Source organism: Lontra canadensis, unplaced genomic scaffold (genome assembly GCF_010015895.1).
Source record: "Lontra canadensis isolate GAN:19392208 unplaced genomic scaffold, GSC_riverotter_1.0 scaffold16, whole genome shotgun sequence".
Taxonomy (NCBI): Eukaryota; Metazoa; Chordata; class Mammalia; order Carnivora; family Mustelidae; genus Lontra; species Lontra canadensis.
This window is the reverse complement of record NW_022631010.1, coordinates 8,752,318-8,775,429: the sequence shown is the minus strand read 5'-3', so window position 1 is coordinate 8,775,429 and position 23,112 is coordinate 8,752,318. Positions and strand designations below refer to the sequence as shown.

Below are 23,112 nucleotides of genomic sequence, written 5' to 3'. Positions count from 1 at the left end.
AGTTCCTGCCATACATCCCTATGTCCCAAGGGCTGAGTTTTGATGCCAGAGATAATCCCAGTCTGTAGGTTAAATAAGATGTCCACACACTTTTGTTTTTTTCCTAAACTTTCTGTTCTGCTGTCCTCCGGGACAATTCTCCTTCCCTTCCCTTTGTTTTCACAGCAGTCCTGTCTCCTACCCCCTGACTGTCCAAGAACTGTTCGGTTTCTGCCCTGCAAGTAAAGGGGCTCAATTCACTATATCCCATCAGTAACTCACTGTGATTCTGCTTTCTGGTCTCGTATGACTTTCCACCACGGTGCAGTTAACACCAGCACTGGAGTTCCAAGATACCTTACTTTCTGTCTCTTTAATAGCATAAAATTAATGACCAAAAAAATCAGTAAGCTTACACTTCCTTTTGCCCCATAGCAACCCTGCCATCGGTGGCTTGTACAATTTGGAATTTGCAACTGTTCCTTTAAAGGACAAACCCCACAGACTCATAAAGGGGTGGGGGCAGGGCGCAGATATCAAGCTATTTAATCCAAATCAACACTTCAAAGGATGGGTGGGCTGGTCCGGTGCTTTTGAAACTGCAGTCTGAGTACTTGTTTACAACGGAGAGGTAAGCCTGATGAATCACCCAGAAGGGAGGTGGCATATGCTGTCACCCTTCCTCCTAATGGTGAACAGATGCACCGGGCAGAAGCTAGGGTCCTCTACAAGGCAACTGCTGAGAATGAAAATGAACGCTGGAAAAAAACCAAAAATATGTGCGATCGGTGAACAGCCCTAAAATTAAGTGCCCGTGGCAATTAATAAGGCTGATTGATCTCTGCCGTCTGATTGGTAAGCTATCTTACTCGTACCTGAGCATTTTATATTTTCTTAGGAAACTAAAATGTTCTGAATACAAAGAAATAGAATATCCAAGTTCACACCACTCTAAATGGACAGTTACCATATTGTCATATTTGCTTCAAGTCTTTTTTCTTATTAAAGAAGTAAACACTGGGGATTCTGGGTGGCTCAGTCAGTTAAGAGTCTGCCTTTGGCTCAGGTCATGATCTCAGGGTCGTGGGATCGAGTCCTGCATCCAGCTCCCTGCTCAGTGGGGAGCCTGCTTTTCCTTCTGCCTGCTGTCTCTCTCTCTCTCTCTGACAAATAAATAAATCTTTAAAAAAAAAAAAAAGTAAACATTTTAGGGATGAGTGAAACAGGTGATGGGGATTAAGCAATGTGCTGCTTGTGATGAGAACCAGATGTGTTGAATCACTCTATTGTTCACCTAAAACTAATATAACACTATGTTCACTACACTGGCATTAAAATAAAAACAAAACAACAAAAAAAGAAGTAAATATTTTAATTAAAATTGACCACTTCCACACAGAAATTCATTCATTCCAGGCCATTTATGTCTTTGTTTTTAAAGATTTTATTTTTGAATAATCTCTACACCCAATGTGGGCCTCGAAGTTACAACCCCAATATCAAGAGTCACGCACTCTCCCTACGGAGCTCGCCAGGCGCCCTTTCCAGCCCATTTTTATACCTGACATATCTTATGTATCCCTAAGCAACACCATGTTGCTTTGGGTGATGGTCATTTTCATTTTATTTTCCATATACAAAGTTTTGCTTTTTCTCACTCCACTTAATGATTTTTTCCTTCCTGCCATTGTTGATATAGGAGTCTGCTTTAGAGTATTATAAGAACATACCTCACTGTTTTTCATCCATTTCATTCTCTTGGGATGGCCATGTGGGTTGTGTCTAACTTTTCCCTGTCACAAATGAGGCTTCAGTGACCCCTCCCCCCATACCTACTTCCTGGTGTACTTGCTCTAGAATTATATCCAGTCGTGGAACTGCTGAGTCGAAAGGAATGTGCGTTTTCAGTTTCACTAGAACCTGCCAAATCACTTTCCAAAGTGGCTGGGGCACTCCCACCAGCAGGATCTGGGTTACCCTGTTTCTTCACAGCTTTTCCGAACTCTCTGACACTGTTGGGCGTATCCAATATGCCTCCTTACTTGGGGTCACATTTCCCTCCTCACTCAAAGTGGCCGAGCTGCTCTCCAGACACTTGGTGGAGACTTAGGCTTCCTATACTATGAAAAATTCATCTTCTTTACCCTTTCTCTACTGGACTTTGTCTTTTCTTCTAACTTCTTTTTAATGGCATACAAGATAAAGTACAGAGAAAACAGGGTCTTTGACTTTTCTGTACCTGAGGTCATGACCAGATTATCCCAGTCTAAGGCTGGATAAAAGACCTCGATCGAGGTTTGTTTTCGTTTTAATGGCAAACCTTCTCAAGTAAGACAACCTTCGCAGTATCAGTTTATCACCTCCAAAAAGTGATACTGTGTCTCTACTCCATTCAGTGAAAAAGTCACACGCCAAGGCGGACCCGGGGGCCAGGCCAACAGCCAGCTCACCGAGTCACATTTTGCAGACAAGAAAATTGAGACAAAGACCAAGTCTCCAGAATCACTTCATGAGGGGGCTGGTGATGAGACCACGGACAAGGCTAACCTGCTTATTAATTGTCTTCCACTCTTCATGTGGCTCACATTTGCCATAATGAGGACCACGTTGGCTGTGATGAGCCAGGCAGGGGTGTTCTCCCTAGATGATTCTGGTAAAAGCAGAGGAATCACAGGCCTGGATCCTAAAAATGTTTAACACCATTCTCCTCTTTAGAAGGAGATTAAGGTTTCGCTGAGGCTTGATTTAAAACAGCTTCGTTTTGCAGGTTGTTAAGTAGTAACCAAATTCAAGGATCAGAACCTGACCCCTTTACAGCTGGAAGAGCCATGGGGGATTTGCTGGTTTAGCTCTTGCACTTTCAGGACCAGAATCTGAGGGCTGGAGCTGGAGCTGGAACAAGAACTTGGATCCCCTGCACCAGTCCGGTTTTGGGGGCATAGTTCTTGGGCGGTTCTGCACCCAGAACCCCAACAGGGGACAAGAGGGGAGGCTCTCAGACCAGGGAACCTGTGACAGAATGTCCTTCAGGAGCAATTGGGAATCAGGAGCTTCCCTGCGACACTTAAAGCAATCATTTAAAAATGTTTTCCCCCTGCTAAATGCTTTTTAAAATCTCATTTTACATGGGGTATTTCAGCAGATTTATTTCATATCATGGCCTAGATAGTAAGGCACACTCAGGGGCAGGAAAGAAAATCAAACGATTCTGGTCTAGGTTGCTATGGCAACGTTGCTATTTTGAATACGATTGTTTACTTCAGCATAATTAAGTTCCATGTGAGCAGCTAATTAAGATGAGGCTTGAAACTTTAACCTTAACCTTCACTGTAAGAAAAAAAAATAAGCACTTTAAAAATGATGCTTGAGGTGTTGCTGGAGACATATTTAGCAGAACGCTCATCTCCCTTTGCTGGGGAAGCAGAAAACGGGTTCTTTTTTCTTTAAGAGGAACAGGGGCCTACTCACCATCTGTCCAAATCCACAAGTCAATATTTCCTAATTTTCAGAGATAAAGAGGAATAGAACAGAACCCTTATCAAAACAGAGCCAGTTCCCGTGTTGACATCAGCAGACTTGCTGAGACTGACAGGCAAGGAAAGTCGGATGCTTTCCTACACACAGCAGTGTTTTCGTTAGATGCATATTTGTGTAAACAGCCTTGACTCCACATCAGATCGACCTTAGGTCTACCTGTGAAGTAACAGGTTGAATTGTAAGGAGTGCACCAGAAGGCAAAGACATAGCTGGGCTCTCCCCCTTCAAAGTAACCACCCCAGGAGGCCCAGCTCTTAAGACTCAAAATGCTGACATCACTGAGAACATGCTGGAACGTCTCAGGAAGTGCTTCCACTCCCTCTGGAAGCTTCTCCTGGACGTCCTCATTGGTGGCAAATCTCCACCCTCCGAGGACAGAATTACCTTTTTGGAAACTGTCAAAAGGCATTAGGAGGAAAAGTTGATCAATAATGTCAGTGATCAAGCAGGGTAACATGGAATGAGGTAAAAAGCAAGGTTCATCTCCAAAAAGAGATTGCTTTTCTTACATTCCACACACTAGTTCTGAAAGCGGTTCTTACAAAGGAATTCTAAAACCAGTTCTGTGCAATGGCAGGCAGCGTGGTACTATATGCTTTCAGAAGTGTTACTTTATAGGGCAGAACTAATGTGGATTTAAGTTCTAGCTTCTGTAAAACAGCTCATAATCACAGATCAGAAATCTGAATATTTCTGTCCTGATAGATGACTTGCTTGCGAGCATTGCGAGCAAGGACTGGGTTTAGAAGGCTCAGGTTTGAGCGCCAGCGTGTCCGCTTCCAGGCTATGTGACCTGGGGCGAGTTACTTGACATGTCTGAATCTTCACATCCTCCTCCGTAAAATGAGGATGGTAATAATAATGATCCATACCTCGTGGATAGTTGTAAGAATTAAATGCTTTATTAGCATAAAGCCTAGCACACAGTTCACACTTAATAAATAATAGCTACTCTGTCATTATTATCATTGTGACAAGAGCAGCCCCAGCAGCAGTGATGTTACATATAAATATGAAGGCATTTGTCATTTACACCCGAGGATTTTAAGAGTGAAGTGTAAATGCTCTCATGTATCTACACGCAGTGATAGACACGTATCACAGGGAAAGTCCAGGTGAACCCACTTCGTACCCGACATCGCCTTGACCGACAGCTGCTGCCCCATCCTGGCATCAGAGCTGATGGGGCGAACCATGGTAAACATCACCCATCTCATGGTTAGGACTGACTCTGGAGAGGTCCCAAGTGCAAGCTCTGCAAAGCAAACATGATCCCAGCGTGGGTGGAAACAGCAGGTCCCTTGGTGTGTGGGAGTGTCAAACACAGAAGCCCAGGCTGGTGGGGCCCTCCAGCTGTCCCCTGACACATCCACCAGCCTGTGGGTGGGATTGAAATGACTCAACCTGTAGGACCTAATGGTGGTGGTGGTTTCCTATTTGATGGAACCTATTAATCAAAGGAAGAGCTTCAGGGAAAAGCTGAGGTTAGTAAATACCCTGCAGAAGGAGAAACAGACTGCATCAAACAAACAAACAAACAAACAAACAAAGAGACTGGGAAATTAGGCAGAAATTAGGCAGAAAAGATCTATGTTCACGGAATGACTGCTGACAGAGTCAGAGCTGTAGTGCTGAGTTAGATTTTAAAAGGCAAGATAAAGACTGAGAAATACACTAAGAAGAGTGCCATGGGAGTGAATACTTCCCTCTCTCCCTGCCCTCCCCCACTTATAGCTGACTCTGAAGAAGGGCAAAGCTATGAGCCTTCTTTTCTGGAGCAAACATCAAAAAATATAGAGAGCTCAGAAACTGGGGGAAAGCCATAAACATTTAAAAACAACAAATATGGGCATCTGCCTTCCACTCAGGTCATGATCCCGGTGTCCTGGGATGGAGTCCCGCATCTGGCTCCCTGCTCAGAGAGGAGCCTGCTTCTCCCTCTCCCTCTGCCTCTCCCTGTTTGTGCTTCTCTCTGTCAAATAAATAAATAAAATCTTTTAAAAAAATAAATAATAAGGGCGCTTGGGTGGCTCAGTGGGTTAAGCTTCTGCCTTCAGCTCGGGTCATGAGCTCAGGGTCCTGGGATCAAGGCCCGCATCGGGCTCTCTGCTCAGCGGAGAGCCTGCCTCTCCCTCTCTCTCTGCCTGCCTCTCTGCTTACTTGTGATCTCTCTCTGTCAAATAAATAAATAAAACCTTAAAAAAATCAATCAATTAATTAATTAATTAATAAAAATAACAAATATAATACAACCTATGCAGAGAAAGACCTTAGAGATGGCAAAGAAATAAAAGCTGGTGCTGATGGAGAGGCAGAAAATATGAGACATGAGGTGTTTAGGATGTATTTGTGTTGAAAATGTTTCCAACATGAATTATTAAGAGCTGGTAGTGGGGGCAAATATGGAATTGAATTTCCAGCTTTATAAGAACACCTCTAGTAGGATGGCAGAGATAGTTATATATTTTCAACAACAACAAAAAAATGTGATGGACAAGATATTATGAAAATCCTTGTTGCCAAACATCTAAAAATTCTGGGTAAATTTTTTTTTTAAGTCTTCTAAAATGCGCAACCGAGTAGGAATAAAGGAAGAGGAATCCTCAGAGACCAAAAGCAAAATCACAATGGATATTCCAAGAGGTAAATGAACCCTGAGCTGGTGTCAGAATCTGGCAAATCAACTTTATTGGCACTTAGGCTTCAGGAAACAGAGTCTAGCATCGGGCAAGATGGGGGGCTTGAAAGGAGGTCACTGAATAAAGCTGAGAGCCCTGAAGTTACACCCTTAAGATGAACTAGAGAAAAAAATGCCTTGCCAAGAGTCCCAGTAAGAAAACTTGTTTGTCTTGGCTTTGGCCCTGGGTAGAGAGAAGAAAAAAGAAGCATTCCTGGGGAGATTCAACTATGAGCCTGACCTTACCTGTGTTTGTGGCCTGAATTAAGACTATTTTTATGGTCTGAAAACCCCAGCCAGGAATTTATTTCAGGCTGGTTCCAGAATAATGTGCCCTTATTTGTTTAGAGAAAGAGAAGGTAAATTCTCTTTAGAGGAATGTACCTTCACTCAAATGTCAAAAGAAACCCTTTACATAAAATTCCAGTGAACAGGAGCTCACAAAAAAACAACAGTCACAAAATGCACACTGAAACGAGGCAATGGAGCCAGTCCCAGAATAAATCTCACAGAAACTTTAGATACTAGTCAATGGTCACAGAATATAAAACAAGTATGTTTAATATGTTACAGAAATAAGAAATAGAAAAGTCTGAGTTAGGAACAAGAGACTTCAAAAACTAAATCAGTGAATCAGAAAAAGAAACAAAAGTAACTTAGAAAAATGGAAAATTATGATACTAGGTATTTATACCACTGTAGATGGGTCAGATAGGTCAAACACCACTGGAAAGAGAATTAGAAAATAGAAATCAGATTTGAAGATACTATTCAGAATTTAGCACAGACAGACAAAGAGATGGAGAAAACAAAACAAAAAAATGAAGAGATACGTTTAAGTCAAAGTGAAATGGTCCCACGTGCATCTAATTGGAATTTCAGAAAGACATAAGAGAGGGAATGGGGAAAAGGCAATGCATAATGAGTTAATGGGTAGAAATTTCCTAGAACTGATGAAAGCATGAATCCTCACATTTAGCAATCACCATGTTCTGCAAGTGGGATAAATAAAAAGAACCCCAATTGCTAAGCATGAGATAAAACTGTAGATTATCAAAAGGAAAAATAAAAATTCCTCAACCACCCAGTAAAAAAAAGACAGATTCCCCATAAATGAATGACAATTCAGTTGACAGTTGATGTCTGGACAGTAACAATAGAAGCAAGAAGGTGGAGGAGTAGGGGAGCCTGGGTGGCTCAGCTGGTTAAGTGTCTGCCTTCAGTTCATATCATGATCTTAGGGTCCTGGGATTGAGCCCTGAATCAGGCTCCTTGCTCAGTGGGGAGTCTGCTTCTCCCTCTCCCTGCTGTTCCCCCTGCTTGTGCGCTCGCTTTCTGTCAAATCAATAAATAAAATCTTAAAAAAAAAAAAAAAAAGAAAAGAAAGAAAGAAAAGAAAAGAAGGCCGTGGAATAATATCTTCACGTTCTAACAGACATAAATGCCAACCTAGGACCACTCAGGAAATGGTGAGGAGATAATTCTCCTCCCTGGTCAGATCAACACAAAAATAATTGTCATAGCCAGATTGCTCCCCACCCCCAACCCCGGTCCAAAGTTCATTCTTTAAGAACACCCAAAATGAACAATACCTAGGTTAATTTATGGAGAGTTTGCCTGAAGGCAGAGAAATGAGCCACAGAGAATTTTCATGTTTTCTATTCCTTCGGTGATGTGAATCTGTTTAATTCCCTAATATGGAGCAGTTCTCCTTGAAACAGGGTCCCAGTGTTACACTTTGATTCCAAATCACATGTGACCAACTTAAAAGTGTAATTCATGTCCACCGTACATTTTGTGTCGAAAGTTTCATTCTGTAATGAGCCAATTATGCAAAGTAATTCAACATCAAAGTTGTTCTCATTGGTTTTATAAAAAATGTAGATGCTCTCAATGTTTTGTTTTGCAGATGACATTTTCTCTCTCTGCAATCAACTATTTCCATTTGCTTTTCAAATAATTACTAAGTTTATCTTCCTAACTCAGCTAATGCCTGTTGCTCTGGTGGCCTCAGCCTTGCAATACTAATTATGCAGTCATTGGTTCCAAACACTATTTTGAAAAAAGGGAAAATAATTAATTTTTCACTCATGATATTCACTCTCTTTGAAGAGATCACACAAAAGAAGCTGTATAGCTTAGTTTTAAGAAAGCAGTTGAACTTTCCTATAGTCAATAAACTATGCCAATCATAGGATAAATAGAGACAGAGGTTTTGACTCACAAAGTTACTACTGGTAACATTTAGTGCTTTATAGCTATTTTGCAATTTTCTGTTACCTAAGGTCCTCCTTAATTTCATTTCACATGTAAATGAAATCATTTTCTTCCATAAATCTAGAAGGAGACACAAATTTGTAGGGGAGTATGAAAAAGAAAAAAAGAAAAAGTAACCTGATTATACTGGTTATTCCAGAGGACTAAATTTTTTTTTGAGTTCTGAGTAGCAAAATCTCAAATGCATTTGAAACTTTAGCTTCTAAGGAAAGCACCCCCAAAATCCATGCACACAATAAATCTTTCATGCACATTTTCTGTTTCTCTGTATCTCGATCTGGATAGTGGTTTACTGGGTGCATACATATGTAAAAATCCACCAAGCCGGAACACATAAAGTTTGTGTACTTTATTGTATGAAAATAGTATCTCAATTAAGAAAATATCTACAGGGGTGCCTGGGTGGCTCAGTTGGTTGGGTGTTCAACTCTTGATTTCGGGATCATGGAATTGCTCCCATGTTGCGCTCTGTGCCCAGCATGGAGTCTCCTGGGAATTCTCTTTCCCTCTCTCTGCCCCTCCCCCATTCCCCAGGTGTGCAGGCACACACTCTCTCTGAAAAAAAGAAAGAAAGAAAGGAAGAGAGAGAGAAAGAAAGAAAATATCTACACACACACACTCCCTGTCTTCAGTAAGTCCGAGATGTTGCATAAAAATTGTTTTTTTTTTAAATTTTACTTATTTATTCATGAGAGAGAGAGAGAGAGAAAAAGGCAGAGGGAGAAGCAGGCTCCCCATTGAGCAGGAGCCCGATGCGGAACAGGAACCCAGGATCCTGGGACCATGATCTGAATTGAAAGCAGGCGCTTAACCATCTGAGCCACCCAGGTGCCCAGACATTAAGGTTTTAAAAAAACCTTCCCAGATGGTTCTAATGTTCACTTAGGTTGTAGCCATTACCCTAGGGCAGCAGGAACATCTCTTGATTAGAATAAACATTCAGCAAATATCTGTTTCAATGAATGTATGAATGAATGTATGAATGAACAAATGAATAAGTGAATGAACCAACAAACTAATAAATATGTGTTATTCATGGTTGTAGGTGTACAACTGACTAGGGTCAGAAAGAGCCTGAAGCATATTTTAAAAAAGAAAAAGCATGCCAGATGCTCTAAGCACTGGAAATGCTTTACCTCATTAACTCTATCAACAAATCTTACAAGCTAAGTGGACTGCTCTTGATATGTAGGTGAGGCCGACATAAATCACTTTGGCTACTTGAGGAAGAAAGAGAGATGGTTAGAAGTATACCACAGTACACACTGCTGTTGGGAGAGCCCTAGGCTCTCAAGAGACTCTAGGCTGAGCTTTGAGGGATTACTCCCCAAAATCAGCCAAAGGGGCTCAGGCTCTTCATTATTTGAAACCTAAACAATTAGGAAGCTGCTGCCGCAGATGCTGCTCCAAGTTAACACAGCTTCTGCTACAATCCGGAAACTTCCCAATCAGGAAGCTCCTGCTGAATCTGAAAGCCATCAGTTGCTGGTTCCAGACCATGCTGCCTTGGACATTATCCATTCCAGCTAAAAATGAATGTCCCATGCCCAAGTCTCTTCCCACATAACCTAGGAATCTAAATGAATATGGGAATGCATTTGATTAGCAGATCTAATTCACATCCAGAACTCTAGCTATGAGAGATTCCAAAAATGGGAACTTCCATTCTCTCTAAGAAGAGGAGGTTGGACTAGGCATAGAGTGAGCTCACTGATGGACTCACAGATAATGAAATTGAGGCACAGATTATGAAACTTGGTCGAAGACACACAGCTAGTAAGTGGCAAGGTCAGGACTGAAACTCAGGAAGCATGGTCTTAAACACTATGAAAGCATATAAGAGAATAATAGTACAGGGCACAGGCAAGCTCATGGGTGTGAGGTCTCCAGGTCTTGATGTACAAACTTCCATGTTCATATTAGCTATACTCATTAATCCTGACATCATCTCTAGAATTTTAAATCTGTTTCTCATCTTCATAATTCAGAAATATATGAATTTACTTGACCATTTAAATGTTGGCTTGGAAGGTGTTCTCAAGTATTGCCGGGAAGGGTTGTTGAAAATGTCCTATCACCAGTGACCGAAGACATCCACACCCAGGCCTCAACAACTACCTCCAACTCCAGCTCCTCACACTAGTTCCATGGTACAAATTAAAAGAACATTTACAAGTATCCTGAAGTTATTTTAGGACTTTCTAATGGAATATCTAACTAATTCCATTTTCCTCAAAAAGTCTGGGAAACTATGTTGGATGTAATAGAATGACGGTTATTTAGCTTCTGCTCAGAAAGCTATTACACAGCTCTTATGAACTGGAAACCATGTGACTAAAGTTTGTGATGTATCCTCTGTTATCTGAAACTATATATCCACACATCTTTAATACAGTTCGGTTTGTCCATCTATCTCCATCCATCCACCCACCCATCCATCCATCCACCCACCCACCCAACCATCCATCCATCCATCCACTCCCCCACCCACCCATCTCTCTCTGTGCAAATGACCTAGATAACTGTATAAAAACATTAAATTTTATCTAAAATAGATAGATCAATAAATACAGACTAAGGTTGATAGGAGTGAGAAGAGTCCGTTCCAAATCATAGGATGGAAATGTTGAAAAGTTCTTCAGAAAGGGGAATATGTCAGCTATTCTTAAAAGACTGTAATTTTGAAAAGAGATCCTTCTAGGAGCAGGGGAAAGAGAAATGCTTCATTTGACATGACAAGTTATAAACTGCAAATCTGCCAGTTTGGGAAGGGTAAATATTTGCTGAAGATTAAGTGCATGGCAGAGGGATGTCATTAAATCTATAGTAATTAAAAAGTCAATTTAGTATCACAGGCATCTACTCCATTTTTGATGAGCATACAGCCTCAACAACTCCAAGCCACAGCCCAATAGTCTCCATGGTGTAGAAGGAAATGATAAATGTCTTCAGCATGACTTCCGACAAAGTGAGTCTGAGTTAATTACTCTGTGTGCAAGTGAAAATGGATTTGCTTAAACAAATGGGCAAGCCAGCCAAGAACATGGGCCACATGTTGGACTAAATCTCCTATTAATCAAATGCACATCAAACACTACCAGACACGTGCACAGAGGAGAGCTTTATTCCTTTATTTCTTACTAGTCTTGGTCTCTCTGTGTTGATATGGAGGTTTCCTGCAACTATCTGGAGATTCTGGGCTGAGTGTTCATCATTTAAGGGTGTGGCATTAAAAATTGATTTTGGGGGCGCCTGGGTGGCTCAGTGGGTTAAGCCTCTGCCTTCGGCTCAGGTCATGATCTCAGGGTCCTGGGATCTAGTCCCGCATTGGGCTCTCTGCTCAGTGGGGGGCCTGCTTCCCCCCTCTCTCTCTCTGCTTGCCTCTCTGCCTACTTGTGATCTCTGTCTGTCAAATAAATAAATAAAATCTTTAAAAAAAATGATTTTGAAGCCCTTGCCATGGGTACAGCTATAGATTGGTGGCTTCATACAGGGGGACTGATTGATAATTCATTCAGGTTTTCCAAGGACGGATCCTCTCATCTCCAAACTGGCCAGAGTGATGAATGAAGATGCTCTTTTAGACGGGAAGGTCCAGAAAGCCCTCTTGGAGGAGGTGGCACTTAACCAGAGCCTTAAATGCCACGAGGGAGGGAGGAAGCAATGCAAGTATCTGAGTGGCACAGTCCAGACAGAGGACATGGTGCATGCTGAGTCCCTGAGATGGGAACAGGTTAACAAAGCTAAGAATCAGCCATGAGCCCAGTGAGAAGGAGGAGACAGAAAGGAATGATGTGCATTGATCATGTATGAAAACAATTTCCCATATAGGTAAGGGCATGTGATTCTTGACCTCGGGGTCGTGAGTTCAAGTTCCACATTGGGCACAGAGTTTACTTTGAATAAATAAATGAAAATATTTTAAAAAATTTTCCACCTAGACCTTGTCAGAGATGTTAAAAAGCATAACATTAAAATATTTAGTGATACTTATAAAAACAAACAAACAAAAATCGCTTTGACTTGCCTTTGGTTTAATCAGGCAGTCTAACAGTCATGTGAAAGTATTTAACACTGTTCAACCTTGTGAGGATGGTGCAAAATAAAAAATCCATACCTCATAAACACTTACACTAGAGACTCCCTGAATAAGATAGAAATCTGTACACACGTCGGAGCTAAATCAAAGGAAGCAGCTCGTGTTGTTGAGAAAAATCAAAAGCTTAGGAAAAAAAAAAAAAGAACCCAACCGGTTGCCAAGGCAACAAGAAAATCATTCAACAGAAAATATAGTTTCCATCTCAAACGCGTTCACATGGAGAAGACAAGTATCTTCCAGCCCTGAGTTGGGAGTTGTTTTTTTTTTTTTTTTTAGATTTTTTAAATTTATTTATTTGACAGACAGCGATCACAAGTAGGCAGAGAGGCAGGCAGGGAGAGAGGAGGAAGCAGGCTCCCCACCGAGCAGAGAGCCTGATGCGGGGCTCGATCCCAGGACCCTGAGATTATGACCTGAGCCGAAGGCAGAGGCTTAACCCACTGAGCCACCCAGGCGCCCCCCTGAGTTGGGAGTTTTATGTAACCTTTATCCAGTCATTTGTGGAGATGGGGCAAGAGTTGAGAACCCACAGCACCGGAGCCTGGGTCAAAGCCACCCAGCAGGGCAACTTGCTGGTAATCCGTCCTTCAGGAGAGTGAGAGTTACCCCAGTGGTTCACAGGCTTAGGCACAAGAACTCTTTCCTTCTCTTGAAATCATTCGGCCACTTTTTCTGGATGACCCACTTTTGCAGAGAACTCCCATTTCTGAGCTAGACGCCAAATGATTACTGAGGGACTAGAAGGTCACAGAGCTGGCTGGAGGCCTTCCAAATCCTTCTCCTTGAATTTCTGTAATTTCAAAGAGTGACTCAGAGCCGACTTTAAACACCATCTGCTCCTCACTGGGCACCTTGCTCAAAGCCCTGCCACTTGCATGCGGCCAAATATGGTCTTAACTCTCCTCTCACTGACCTGGGGCACCTGGGACTCCACTGCTCCTGGGGGCCTGGTGTCTGCGCCCCTCATCTGTGGAGTCTCCCCAGTTCCCCAGGTGCAGCTGGCTGGCCTGTTTCCCAGAACCCACAGTGCTCTGTATATGGTCTCTTCAGTGTCTCTTCCTTCCTACTACTGAAAGCTTGTGTGTGTCTGGTTTCTTATCTGATTGTGACTAGAGCTAGGGGTCCTTGTCCTATCTCTAGTGGGACACCAGGGCTGAGGAAACTGGTTTTAGCAAGTCAGAAAAAATGAATTAATATAATGCTCTCGGTTTTAACATGGAAGGAAGATCCCAAATCACCATCGACACAACTAGTCAGAAGAATCTGAAAGCCAGTGGTGATAGAGGGAGGCCCCTGTAAAGGGAGGCAGCTGCGTCTGGTCCCAGCCCTGGCCCTCGTTAGTGAGACTGCTGAACCTCTCTTTTCCCGAACGGTGTCCGCAGACCACCACCGGCGTCCTAACAGGTGGAGCAGGTGTTCCACGAGAAAGGGGACTTGGTTTTCCAACAAGTTCAAGATGGCAGGGTTAAAAACATTAACCAGCTTTTTTTTTTTTTTCTTTTTAAGGATTTTGTTTATTTATTTGCCAGAAAGAGAGAGAGAGAGAGAGAGAGAGAGAGAGAGCAAGCAGGGAGAACAGCAGGCAAAGGGAGAAGCAGGCTCCCCGCTGAGCATGGAGCCTGATGGGGGACTGGATCCCAGGATCCCTGGATCATGACCTGAGCCGAAGGCAGGCGCTTAACTGACTGAGCCACCCAGGCGCCCCCATTAACCAGCTTATAACAGAACCTCACCCACAGAACTGGAGGACGATGAAATGAAGCAGAACGGGGAAGCACGACTGAGTGCTCTGTAAATGCTGTTGTTCTTATTATTGTTACTCTTCTCAGCCATCTCTACTCAGATTTTTTTCATAATGACCATAGATTACTTTTAATTTAAAAACAAGAAAGCCAAAGAACAAACAAACAAACCAACAGAAAACCCAAGAAAGCTATTTTACTCTAAGAATTAATCCAATTAGGATGCAACTCAGCTGGATAAGTTTGTGTTTTTTTTCTGTATCACGACAGAAATGATCACATCCCCAGTTCTTCCTCTGCATTAAAGTTATACACATTACTGTCTCTGTCAAAAAAAATTTTTCTTTTTAACTTTGGAAAGTCATGTTGGAAGAAAAGGATTCCCAGGAAAGGAGAGCCAGAGAGAGAAAGTCTCCACCATACCTACACCTCCCTCCTGGTGGGCAGCTCTCAGGAGAAGCCTCAGACATAAGTGGGAGTTGCCCATTTGCTTTCCCAAACACTAAGCATAATAACAAAATCTTATCTACAAATTTCCCCTCAGCATGTACCTGCATTCCAAGGGTCACCAAGTGGAAGGGTATCTAATGTAAAGACGTGTGAAGTCTTGTCTCCTCACTGCCAAGGACAGCAGGTGCATCTTACATGAAGATTACAGGGCCACTTCAGGTAACTGAACATAGGCCAAGAGTTAGTCAAGAAGAAAACGATAAAGGTGCGAATCTAAACACTATCTATTTCTTTTCTCTTTTCTATAATTATTTTGGTAACTAGATTTTCTAAAACTATTCTGTCTCTGTTTGTTGTGCACACACACCATACAGCAGGGGTCTCCCTGTAGATGGCTTCTGTCCAGGACAATCATTTACAGGCTTAGAGATAATGCAGCTGTCACATGGGGCCCAACCTGAGCAGAGCTGAACAAACCTTACAATGTGCCCATTAAGGTATTTTAAAGGTCAAGAGAAATAGTCTGTTGGTGTTACGGGAGGGATTTTTCTTCTTACCAATGACTAATCTTATTTAAACGAGTATCATTTAAATACTTCAGGAGTCTAAAGAGAAAGGAGGGATGAAGCTTGAGGAGTCTAGAGGAGAAAAATGGAAGAAAGTCAAAGAGACAAGCACAGGAGTGTCTTTTGGGAGGAAAAAACAAGTGTGTAGACACGGCATGGCATGTGCCCATGGGCACCCCAGGTGACGGATGGGGAGCTCCGGGTCATGAAGAGGAAGACAGGTGCGTCAGCCACACAGCACTGGTGGAGGGAAGGGGATCACCCCGTGGTTCCAGAAACAGAAAGAACAGGACAGCCTAGGACAAAAGTCCAGAAATCTCTACCTAGAGAGGCAACTCTTCTGTTCTGATTCTCAGGCAGAGAATTAGGATTCATGCATTTCCACAGTCTGGAAGATGATGAAGTCTAAGAAGTTTAAAAGCTCTCATCCTGCTTTCAGGATGAGGTTGAGGGCTGTAACATGAGGAAACAGTCTAGTTCTATTCTGGAACAACTCTTAAGTTCTTCTCCGTAATTCGGAGTATGATATATGCACCCAAAAAGCTAATCTAAGAACTCAAAGCTGGGGCTCAGAGAAGCCTGAGTTACACCTTATGCTGTGCTATTCTGTAGCAAGGCACAAAAGCTCAGTTCTTAAGCTAAGCCACACCTTAGCATATGGAGAGTCAGGAAAACAGAGGCAGGACTAGAGTGCATGGTTTCTAGCCTGAGAACCCTTTAAAAATGTGGAGTGGTTAAAAATAAAATAAAATTTAAAAAATGCGAGCAGTTTCTTTGCTTGACTCATTCCTATTACTCTTCAGAAATGAAAGAAGGGCGCCTGGGTGGCTCAGTGGGTTAAGTCTCTGCCTTTGGCTCAGGTCATGATCTCAGGGTCCTGGGATCGAGCCCCGCATCAGGCTCTCTGCTTAGCGGAGAGTTTGCTTGACTCTCTCTCTCTCTGCCTGCCTCTCTGCCTACTTGTGATCTCTGTCTGTCAAATAAATAAAATCTTAAAAAAAAAAAAAAGAAATGAAAGAAAGGGAGGTGAGGGCAGGGAGCATGAAGCAATGGCATTATAGCAAAAAGTAAGAATACAGCAAAATAGTAAAAGAATTTTTTCCTCTGAATGGAAGGCTTATGGGTGTTTCTCCTTTACTTCTGCGTGCCTTTTCATAATTCCCAGTCTTCGACAACAAACACGTAAACAAGAAAATTTTAAAGAGAGAGAGAGAGAGATCAAAGGGATGGGAGAAATCAAATTGAAACAATTCGAAGCAATACAACCATGGCCACTTAAAAGCAAATGCTTGCCCTGCCTCGGGCAGAGCCTCTGCTCATGTCCCTGCATCTTCAAGAGCAACAGTCATTTGTCAAATATTTATCAAACAGCCACAGATGCCCGCCTGGATGGAGAAATGGAAGCTGGAGCTGTCGGCCTGGACAAACTCAGTCAAGAAGGAATCAGAAGACATAAACCACCTAGAGAACTCTTAACCGTAACCCGGTTCTTCTGATGATGGCTGTAATTGGAGCTCATAAGAGAACAGAGGTCAGAGGTGCCATAAAGATTTCACTGAACTGGGAAACTAGGGCTGGGCGCAAAAGGTAGGGGGGGATTTGGATAAGCTCCAGTGGTTCTCCACCAAAAAAAAAAAAAAAAAAAAAAAAAAAATCACAACTAGGCTGAAGTGTCCCAGTGGTTTCCTCTGGTAGATAATGTGGTTCTGCCTCAAGACAAAGCAGTACAGTACTCGTGTACCCTTGAACCTCTGTCAAAGTGTCACTGGCTTTGTAATGAATCAGCTCAAAAATTATAGCAATGTCCAGGGGTGCCTGGGTGGCTCAGTTGGTTAAGTGTCTGCTTTTGGCTCAGGAGGTGGTCCTGGGGTCCTGGGATCAAGCCCTGCATTCACAGCCAGCTCATCAGGGAGTCGCTTCTCCCCTGCCCTCTGACCCTCCCCGCTGACTCATGCTCTCTTTCTCAAATAAATAAAATCTTTTTTTTTTTAAGATTTTATTTATTCATTTGACAGACAGAGATCACAAGTAGGCAGAGAGGCAGGCAGAGAGAGACGGGAGGAAGCAGGCTCCCTGCTGAGCAGAGAGCCCGATGCAGGGCTCGATCCCAGGACCCTGGGATCATGACCTGAGCCGAAGGCAGAGGCTTTAACCCACTGAGCCACCCAGGCGCCCCATAAATAAAATCTTTAAAAAAATTATAGCTATGCCCAATGTGCAAATTGATATATTTGTAACTTTTTTTTTTTTTTAAGTAGGCTCCCGTGCTGTTGTTATACAGAGTAACAGTCCGTTCATTTTCCATTGTAGGAACTTACTTATCCATTCTACAGATGATGGGCATGTGCGTAGTTTCTAGTTATGGCTATTATAATTGGTGCTGCTATGACTATTCCCGTGCGTGTCTTTCCACAAACGTAAGAATGCATTTCTGCTGGGTATGTATCTGGGAGCAGAAATTCTGGGTTGCAGGGGATACAAATGTTCGGCTTTTGGAGATACTACAAATAGATGTAGTGGTTTATCTGAGAATTAAGGGCCCATCTGTGCTTTTGCCTGTTCCTGGCTCTAACTAGGATATCCTATTACCAGACTTGATCTGAATCTGACCTTCCGTCATCCAAGACTGAGAGCTCCCAAACCATTCTGTTTTCATCTACCTTAAAAATATATCTTCGTAGATACTGCTTATGCTTGTTTTGTTCTCCTAAAGAAAAATCTGATAACCAGAAGGGCAGAAGAAATTATATTGTAGTTAAAGGCAAATTATATTACAAGGACAAGCTGCCTAGTAAAACACAACTTAGCATTATAATTATCTTCAAAATGAATCAATTATTCATATAAACCCAACCATTCACTGGTAAATTAATGAAAAATATAACAGTGTTGAGCTTTTAATTGCTTCTATCGTAAAACCCCCAAACTTAAACCTCGGTTATCAGGCAGAAAAGAGGCAATTCATTTACAACAGATGCCTCAGTAAAAACCTCTTACAATATGGCCCCAGAGCTAATGTTCTCTAAGTTTGTGAAGTACATCCACCCAATTTTTCAGGCTTTTACTTTAGACAATCCTACGGAGTCCCTCTAAGCTAATCGCTTTTTGCTTTTTTGCTTTTTTTTGGGGGGGGGTGGTCAGGATCTTTTTCTTGTTCTTTTTTTTTTTTTTTAAAGATTTTATTTATTTATTTGACAGAGATCACAAGTAGGCAGAGAGGCAGGCAGAGAAAGAGAGGGGGAAGCAGGCTCCCTGCCGAGCAGGGAGCCCGACTTGGAGCTCGATCATGATCCCAGGATCCTGGGATCATGACCTGAGCCGAAGGCAGAGGCTTCAACCCACTGAGCCACCCAGGCACCCCCAGGACCTTTTTCGAACACCTCCAGTATGTAAGCTTTATAAGAGCCCTGTTATCTCAACCCTCAAGTTTAATTTCCTCTCCAGAACTTTTTTATTTTTTTTCCTAGAATATTAAACGTCAGGAAAACGGCAGATAAAAAGATTACTGAGCAGTGATAGGGCTTAAATAAATTAAGGCTTCCAGCCGGTGTTGCTACTTACCCTTTCTAAAAAGTAATCTTTTTTGAGGATATTAAACATCATTTGTGACCTTTAAAAAGAACTCCCTGAAGTCATTCATTCATAATAAAATCTGGTCGGACTATCACAGTAGGGAATAACATAAAATGACGCCAATTTTCAATGATAAGACCTGATAATGCCCCATGACACACTTTCAAGATGGCTGAATAGGTCTGAACTGGTCCAAATAACAATCCAATATATTTTGCTGGGCACCATCAGGTTAATAAACTACAAATAAACACAACTGGGAGAGAGAAATGAGAAACAGAATCATTTCAGAAGATAATTCCCCCACTATTATATTCTCTTTGAAGACTGAAAGAAGAGGGAATTTGTTCTTGGTACAAGACCTGCTCCCATCTCTGCTCCAAGCAGAGAGGGTGGCTGCTGTAATGGGGGGAAGGGAGGGTCAGAAGGAAATGACGCCTTGCAGCAGTAAGGAATGACCTGAAGTGCATTTAAAGGAACTTCCTGGGCCCCTCCGTGGCACCTAGAATCCTTATTCTGCTGGACTCCTGTGACAGATCACAGGCTACTGTGACCAGCATATTTATTCATTCAACAATAGATGTGAAGGATCTATTGGGTCCTGTATTCTGTTCTAAGGTTTGGAGATTCTGTGATGAACAACACAGATCCGGTCCCTGTCCTTATGGAGTTAAAGATCTAGAAGAGCAGGTGAAACAAGGAATAAATGACCACAGAGATAATTCTAAAAAGCGACCTCTAGGGTGCCCGCAGAGAATATGACAGCAACTAAATCTGGATGTGGGGACAACGGGACAGAAAGTGGTTTGCTTACGTATGGCATATGCTAGAGTTCACCACTGTTATATACGCTAAATCCATGATTCATATCAAATGTCATCTTCAGCCAGGAGAGTGGTATTTATTATCTTTCCACTAGTCATTTCCATGCCATTAATTTTTTTTAAATATTTTATTTATTTATTTGACAGAGAGAGATCACAAGCAGGCAGACAGGGAGGAAGCAGACTCCCCACTGAGCAGAGAGCCCAATGTGGGGCTTGATCCCAGGACCCTAAGATCACGACCTGAGCCGAAGGCAGAGGTTTAACCCAGGCGCCCAGGCGCCCCTGCCATTAATGTTTTTTAATGATTTATTTATTTGAGAGGCACAGAGACAGATGGGGGGCAGACAGATGGGGGGAGGGGCAGAGGAAGAGAATCCTCAAGCAAACTCCCACAGACAGATGGGGGGAGGGGCAGAGGAAGAGAATCATCAAGCAAACTCCCCACTGAGCATGGAGCTTGGTTATAATCCAAGCTATGTGGGTGCTGCAGACCAGAGGTCCTTGGGGCATGATGCAGATATTTTGCCCCTATCCTCCACCTGGCTCCACCCTGCCCTCTCTGGGAGGCTGACCCCATGGACTTATGGAAGGATGCCTTTGCTCTCTGCCTTGGAGTTGGGAACCAGGGGCAGGGGCAAGGTGTGTGTGTGTGTTGTGGGGGGGGGGGCTGCTCAGCAGGAGATGAAAAGAGAGAGAAAGCTAAGGTCAGAGCCCTTATTTCCCTGGCTCTCTTCTTGGGTGGTTGCCATGAGGGGGCTGCTTGGCTCCACCCAGCTCCCGGCTCCTGTCGGACACAGCCCTCTCAACACAGCTCCTGTGAGGTGGTCTCTCAGGATTCCTAGGCCTGGGTACTCAGCTTCCCCTTGTGCTTTCCTCACCTGCTCACACCTTTATACATAATCGCTTTATTAAGCTTTCCTCAAATTAGCTGGTTGGACAGTGTCATCTGTACCCCACCAGGATGTGAACTGAAACAGTTTTGCAGCAAGGATTTCAGGGAGGGGGTGCTGGTGAAGGCCTGAGAGGCAGATGCAGACAGGAAGATGCCTGTGGGAGAAGGGAGGGTGCTGGGCAATGGAGGGAAGGTCAAGGTGACGGTGAAGAGGGGGTGTGGGAGAGGCGGGATGACAGACCAGCCAGAGAATACAGCACTTATATGGAACCTACTATATGCCAGACACTATCCCACAAGCTTGAGCATAACCCACTAGCTTTCTCATGAAGTATCCCATTGATGGATCAGGAAGCAGAGGCACAGACAGGCTCAGGAAGTTGCTCAAGGTCCCAGGCTAGCAAGTGGTAAAGTTTGGATTCAGACTAGGGAGGTCTAGTACCAGAGTCTTGTTCTCAACCTCTGCGCTAGAATGACCACTCTGGCTTGGGCAAAGAGAATCCAAGCTCTTACAGGAGGCAAGGCATTGGTGATGACATTCTTTTTTTTTTTTTTTTAAGATTTTATTTATTTATTTGACAGACAGAGATCACAAGTAGGCAGAGAGGCAGGCAGAGAGAGAGGAGGAAGCAGGCTCCCTGCAGATCAGAAAGCCCGATGCGGGGCTCGATCCCAGGACCCTGGGACCATGACCTGAGCCGAAGGCAGAGGCTTTTACCCACTGAGCCACCCAGGCGCCGCTGGTGATGACATTCTTGGGACAGCCATCTGTGTAGATCGCTGAAGTAAAGTTACTTGAGGAAAGTCTTGCTACCTTCTACAAACCCTGCCTCAGTGACAACGCAGAATCCCGTACAGGTATCTGAATGGCAGAAATCCTGAAAGAAACTAAAAGACCATATCCAAATAAATTAAAGCCACTTGTGCTAGAGACCACAACTATGATCCTAAGAAACCTCACGTTACCAAAAAAAAATATATGAATAGTTATTTCAATATGGGAAAAGGAGGGTTATGGTTACAGAGAACAGATAAGGTTAAATAATTCTTCCTGTAGGATCTTTGATCACAGAGAGTTTAAATACATCTTGTTGCCATCTGAAAATCATGAATGGCTTGATCACAGACCAAAAAAATAGAACCTTGGACAGCACAAGAAAATAACCTGCGGCCAAGTTCACACCCACCGACGATAAAGAAAAGCCCAGGGCTCCCTCCCTCTGTGCTTAAATCACAACCCCTTGTGGTCCAGAAAATGCAAACCAATGTTTCCCATGTTGGCAGGTGCATAATAACCCATTCTTGAGATGACAGCTGACACCATAAGGGAAATATCAATCAGTGATATGTGTAAGGTCTCTTGCGGTAGATAAGACGGTGAGAACAGTGCTCGGGGAAAACAAGGAGCACCAGGGACGGGGAACAACAGCACGTCCCTCCCGTTACTTGTTCTAAATGGCATCTCACCATCTTAACTCAGCTGCCTGCCTTTGGCCAGCAGACCCCAGCCGTGCTGTTTCTATTAATACCAGAAATAGTTTCCACGGCAATTGCTTTTCCTTTCCTTCAGGAGAAAAGGAGGAAAGGAAATGCTCCCTGAGTCAGACTCATCTATTTTTCATTTGCACTGTGGGCTGTCCAAGCCTGCCAGCCCAGCCGAGGCTGTAATGAGGAATCCAATAACGAGCTGATACAAATGTCAGCTGGGGGCCTGTGGCCACGCGGTCGGGTTCAGTAATAGCTATGACTGTACTGACCGGCCTCTGCCTTATTCTGTTCTTGCTGAACATCCTCTTGCTGGGTCCTACGCACAGTAACGACAGGGCTGCACAAAACGGTTCATTTCTCTAGTCGTTCATTCAATATCCAGGGCAGGTTGCCATGATTACCCAGACCCTCAGCTTTTCTGTGCAAGTGGTTGAGGGGAAGAGGGGAGGTAGCAGGCAGATGACGCTCGTTCATCAGTTCCATACATTCATATAATGGAAGCCAAGAAAAGCTGACACTATTGAAAATATTTATCCTTTCAGGTTCAGACTGCTCACTTGTTTATTTTCATTTTTATTTTTTAAAGATTTTATTTATTTATTTGACACAGAGAGAGAGCACAAGCAGGGGGAGCAGCAGGCAGAGAGGGAGTCTGGAGAAGCAGGCTCCCTGCTGAGCAGGGAGCCTGACTCGGGGCTCAATCCCAGGACCCTGGGATCATGACCCGAGCTGAAGGCAGATGCTTAACTGCTGAGCCATCCAGGTGCCCCTGCTCTTTTGTTTTAAAGACATGCACCCTCTCTTTTGGGTAGAGCAGAGGAGAGATCTGATGAAGTACTTTGGAAGGGACGCAGCTTAGCTAAGTGTATTGCCAGTTTTTGAAACTTGCCATTTTTCTTGATGCCTCAACATCCCCACACACAGTCTGTGAGCATCTGTCCAGGCAGCCAGATGCATCACCCATGCGATCAGGCTGGTCCCTGCTGTGGTTCCTCTTGCTCTCCC

General features: G+C 43.3%; 1 protein-coding gene across 3 annotated transcripts in view; it reads right to left on the bottom strand.

Annotated features, from left to right (window-relative positions):
- The window catches only part of SHLD1 (shieldin complex subunit 1), a 75,249-nt gene that overhangs the window by 7,479 nt on the left and 44,658 nt on the right, over positions 1–23,112 (bottom strand). Inside the window, exon 1 of one of the 3 annotated variants that reach the window (XM_032859144.1) lies at positions 4,649–4,727. The exons of the other annotated variants lie outside the window; for them this stretch is intronic. Coding sequence (XP_032715035.1) covers positions 4,649–4,721 — 73 coding nt within the window. The 5' untranslated portion in view covers positions 4,722–4,727. Of the gene's footprint in view, positions 1–4,648; positions 4,728–23,112 lie in introns of those variants that run through there. 3 annotated transcript variants of the gene reach the window in all.